A 5,502-nucleotide genomic window follows, 5' to 3' on the forward strand; every position below is an offset into this window, starting at 1 on the left:
ATTTCTACACTCAAGTTTTGGTTGTTGAGCTCAAGTTGTTGCACGTAGTTTTCCATTTCCAGACGATAGGCATTGAACTCCTGTTCAAGTTGGTCACAAAACCATTTCTTAGCGTGATAGTGGTTGCACCAAGCTTCGGAGGTGGCAAACATTTGTTGACCATACTTTTGCGACTCTTGCAACTCTTCTTTGTAATCTTTGAGTTGTTTTTCCGCAAATTTCTTGTCGAAGGTGAGTTGTCCCACTTCTACTAGAAGGCGATCCCTAGCTTTCTTCAACTCCTCTTTGTAATGAAGTAAACTCGTAGTGGTACCCCTAAGTTGCTCGATTTCTAGCTCGAGTTCCCTAACGGTCTTGGCTTGCGTCGTCATTTGCTAACACGAAATTGAGAATCTTGCTTGAAGGGGGCACGAAAATATGAGAGGATTGTGATTATTTTTTTTATTTTTATTTTTTCGAGAGTGGCTTTCTTCATCTATGAGGAGACATTTATATAGCTATTTTGGAGAATATGTAAGGTAACATTTTATTTAGGCCAATAATTCATTTTAATTGTTATAATTATTACTTAATTGGGTGCTAAATTTTAGGTCAATGAATGCCTCTACATATCTAAAATAAAAAAAAACATTTAATTGCATGACAATGATCATGGGATGAAATTTTCGAAATTTGAGCTAAGAAGAATTCAAAATTTCAAAAATATAGGTGAATGTGATGGCTAAATTCTAGTGTTTAAGGTAGCTTTCCAAATTTAGAGATCGATAATGATGTTACAAAAATTGAAGGTAGGTAAATGATGAGGCTTGATTAAAAGATGCATAATTGAATGAAAATCCTAAAATATGGGTAGAATTATATAGGAACAATTACAATTTTAGAAAAGAGGCACACCATATAATCCATCCAAGAAATATATTATGTATTTAGTTCTTAATAAGTAATTGACAAATTAAAAATGAGGACCTAAAAATTGGAATGTGAATTGTTCCATTGTTCAAGAAGAATTAAATTAGAGATTGAAGATACAAAGATGAAACGGTCCAATCAATGGCATTAAAATTTATCTTGTTATTAATTTTATCAAAAAGAATTTAATAATAGTTTAGGACCATTTTTAAACAAATGAAAATTTTGTTATTTGACATTAAAAATAGAATTGAGAATGATGTTTCAAATCAAGACCATATATCAAAGTCAAGTACATAAAATTATATGTTCACATATATTTGCTTAAAATCCTAAATATACTTTTTTTTTTAACTCTATTAAAATTTAGTCATGAGTATCACCTCCATACTTAAAAGTCAATCTAACTTAAACCCAAAAATTAGGACTTAAAACTTTCTATCGATGATTTAACATAGATACTAGTCCCAAATTTAATCTAACTTAACTCCAAAAATTAAAATATCAAATTTTCTATTGACCAATTAATATAAAGACTAGTCCCAAAATCGATTTCATATAAATCTCAAAAATCATATCTTAATTTTTTTTTTTGATCATGTAATGTAGAACTAGTTGTCAATCATTATTATTTTGTATTCGAACACTTGCACTAATATAAAATTCTTAAAAGTCAAACTACGACCCAATACTGTCAAATTAACTTAAATCTCAATAATAATATCATAGAAGGTTGAAATTCCAATAGTCCGATTTACATAAACACTATTTCACAATTTTTTTTTTGAAACATGCCTATGCATATGGATAACATATTTTCGGTGAAGAATCGATAGAATATTCAAAAGAAAAGTCAGAATATTTTCATATGAATTAACAATAATTCATGAGGATCAAGGAACAATTGGCAAAATTGGATTTCAATTTTCTACGCAAAGTTATAAGTTCTACGAGAATTTCAAAATTGGCAAAAATTGAGCATTTTTACGAGGGGCGTATAAAGTCATTTCCTGAAAAACAATGGAAGGCTTACAAAAAGATAAGGTCATCAAACAGTAAATTTCAGAGTCGTCTCATTCGAGTTTTGATTCAGAAAGGGTTCAAAGATGGAAAATTCGAGAATTGACGTTGGGTTTGAAGATTATACGTCAAGAGAAATAATTAATGGAATCGAAATCTTGAGTTTCCTATTGGAAGTCACAATTTTCAAATCAAAAATTTGGGTGGATATGAATGACTAAATTTTCACCAAAATCTAACTTCATCAAATTTTGTCTATCGAAATCCCTAGCCGGATTATGAACCTGGCGGCTCTGATACCATATAAATGTCACGCCCCGAGACCGGGGTTAGTCGACACCGGCGTTGTTCAACAATCACATAATCGTCAAACAACAAGCCTCGTAGTTCAGTATAAACCTAAACCAGTCTATTTCATAAATAACTCAAAATAATCTTGTCTTACAGTGATAAATTCCAAAACGAAATAAAATGTGCGGAAGCAGTGTACAACTTGAATTGAAAGTTAGGAAGAACATAAGCGAGAAATCTTCATATCTCAAGACTTCCTCACCAACTCCAAAGCATGTCTTATTTCATCCGCGTCTACTTGATCTTCATTCTTATCTGGGGAGAAATGTAAAGGGTGAGTGTTTGGGAAACACTCAGCAAGTGGGGGCCGATCGATTACCACAAATACATATAAATATAATTTAAAACCCATATTGCAAACTGATTTTTTTCAAAACATAGTATCTTATATCAGATCAGAATCGGAATCGAAGTGCGGAACAGAGATTATCAGACAATTCAGAACAGAACGAATCAGAACAAACGAAAACACTGTTACTCATCTCGTTTTCCATGGTCAAATTGTCCCCAATATGTTAGTCCTCTAAGGGGTGAGGCCAAAACACAGTTTTATACCCACTGATGGGGGCCGAAACACAGTTTTATACCCACTGATGAGGGCCATATAAATTTACAATCGTCGTTCCATATCTCACTCGAATTATAACAGTACACCACAGAATCAGATGTATCAAACAACACTTATCGGAATTTTTGAATGAACTCAGCAGAATCAAAGAACATTGGAAATAGAAGAACATATCGTACATCGATCGAGATTTTATAAAATATATAATAGCATTTTCCGAAAATGTTTTGACACACATAGACGCATGTCATGAAATACTTATACAAATTTTAAGTTACAAAGAAATACATAGCAAAAGCCCACTTACATGATTTCGTTTGGATTAAGGCGCTAGAAGGACATGCTAAAAGAACTTCGTTCGAACAAGGTTGCGGTAGAGCTTCGACTAGGCTGCTGCAAATGCTAAACTTCGAATTCTTGAAGTTATGGGGAGGGAGTTTGCTTCTTATATAGGCTTGAATAATCAACTATAAAGGTAAGCCCGTATCACTCCAATAATGTCGCTGATTGCTTAATCAACGCGATGATTGCACTTTTCTCTCCCGAATGAACGTGGCCTCTTCTTGATTCAAGATACACACCCGAGATTCATGAGTGATTTTGGTTTTCCTTAAGTGCAAATGGAGAGTGATTTTGGCTGCATTAATTTCTTCCAAGATTGGTGCACTTCCATATAGTGATAAATGGTCAGTAATGAAGGGACAATGATTATTCAAATTTTCATGATTATGATTGTATGGAACTAAAAAAATGTTGCGTCAAAAATGATCTGAAATTTCCTATGACATATATAGATTTTCTCGTTGCAAGATTTCGGGTCTTCACATACACTGGACGAATTGGAACAAAATTTGCACTCGAAAGGAAAGCGGAGGACTTGGTTTCCGCAATCTCGAAGCCTATAACCTAGCCATGCTTGCTAAACAAGGGTGGAAGCTCATTTCAACCCCAAATACTTTATCATCAAGATTGCTCAAAGCAAAATATTTTCCGAAAAAAGACTTCATGGAAACAAGCCTAGGATCGAATCCTAGCTTCATATGGCGAAGTATTTGGACCTCAAAAGCGATTTTGGCTCGAGGATTAAGATGGAAAGTTGGAGATGGGCAGAGTATAAAAATCTGGACAAACCCATGGCTAAGAGACTCCAGAAACTTCTATATACAAACACCGCATACCCAGCAGGAGGAAGTGAAGTATGTGAAGGAGCTGCTGATACCGGAAACTAGGCAGTGGAACACAGGTAAACTCCACGAAGTTTTTGCCCCACGAGATGTCCAGGAAATTATGAATATCCCATTAAATCCGATGGCCTCAAATGATGTCCGTATATGGCACTTTAGTGGAATCAGCAGCTATACAGTGAAATCAGGGTACCGAATCATCATGGAAACCATTACCAACCAGGAGCATGCACATCGCCAGAATGGGTAATGGTCCAAGATATGGAATTTATCAACACCTCCGAAAATACGATCATTCCTTTGGAGAGCAGCGCGTGATTTCCTACCTTGTCGATTGAAACTTCAATCAAGGAATATACAGGTACCTTCCTGCTGCGTGATATGTGAATCGGGGCTGGAAAACAATTGGCATGTATTCATTGATTGCCCATATGCAAAGGATTGTTGGAAAATTGCAAAGCTTGATCGCGTAGTGATGGATTGTGCAAGAGAAGCAGTATCATTCTCAAATTGGTTATTTGAAAGTCTGAATAAAATCCCAAAGGCTGCACAAACAATCCTATCGGCTACATTATGGAGCATATGGCGCTATCGAAATGAGAAACTATGGAACGGTGTGTCTAGACATCTGCAAACCACAGTGTCACTCGGCTATGATCTGCTATGGAACTGGACTCAGGCACAAAAGACCTCTACAAAAGATCAAGCCTCAAGTTCTCGGCGGGATACAGATGATCGATGGACGAAACCACCTGATCCATATGTGAAATGCAATGTCAATGCGGCAATGTTTAAGGAACATCGAGCTGTTGGATTCGGGGCTGTGGTACGAGACTCGACATGGGAATTCATGGTAAGCAAAACAAGTGTGAAGCAAGGTATGTTTGAAGTTAAGGAGGCCGAAGCACTTGCCCTTCTTGACGCTATCGCATGGACAACCTCTCTTGAACTCCATGACATTATATATGAAACCGACTCAAAGACGGTGGTAAATGCGATCACCTCAAAGAATGTGGATCACAAAGAGTTTGGCTCAATAATATCCAGTTGCCGTACACTTCTCGACGGGCATCCTTCATTCAAAATTCAACATGCTAGAAGACAAGCAAATATGGTGGCGCACACTCTTGCTCGCGAGGCCATATCTTATGATAATCCTTTTATTATGATTCACCCTCCAGATATCTTATGTAATTTCATCTCCCACGATTGTGAGGACAACTTTTGATATATGACATTCTCTTTTCAAAAAAAAATAAATAAATAAATATATTTGAATAAAACTATATCTATCATTATAGCTTAAAAGTTATCAAAGTAAATTCGTTAGTTCTGTTTGAGATTCTTAAAAATGTTTGAATCTTGGGTTAGTAACCGATGAAGATATTATTTATCTAACTTGATCCGTCGAGTAACTTTATATAAAAATATGAAAATAACTTGAGCTGATACAATGAATATTTTGCTCAT

General features: G+C 35.4%; 1 protein-coding gene across 1 annotated transcript; it reads left to right on the top strand.

Moving 5' to 3' along the window:
* The first annotated feature begins 4,507 nt into the window (after positions 1-4,507).
* Positions 4,508-5,260, top strand: LOC140810216 (uncharacterized). Its single transcript, XM_073168087.1, has one exon. The coding sequence runs from the start codon at positions 4,508-4,510 to the stop codon at positions 5,258-5,260; it is 753 nt and encodes a 250-aa protein (XP_073024188.1).
* Positions 5,261-5,502: the final 242 nt, after the last annotated feature.

This window comes from Primulina eburnea, chromosome 13 (genome assembly GCF_022965805.1).
Source record: "Primulina eburnea isolate SZY01 chromosome 13, ASM2296580v1, whole genome shotgun sequence".
NCBI classification, from domain to species: domain Eukaryota; kingdom Viridiplantae; phylum Streptophyta; class Magnoliopsida; order Lamiales; family Gesneriaceae; genus Primulina; species Primulina eburnea.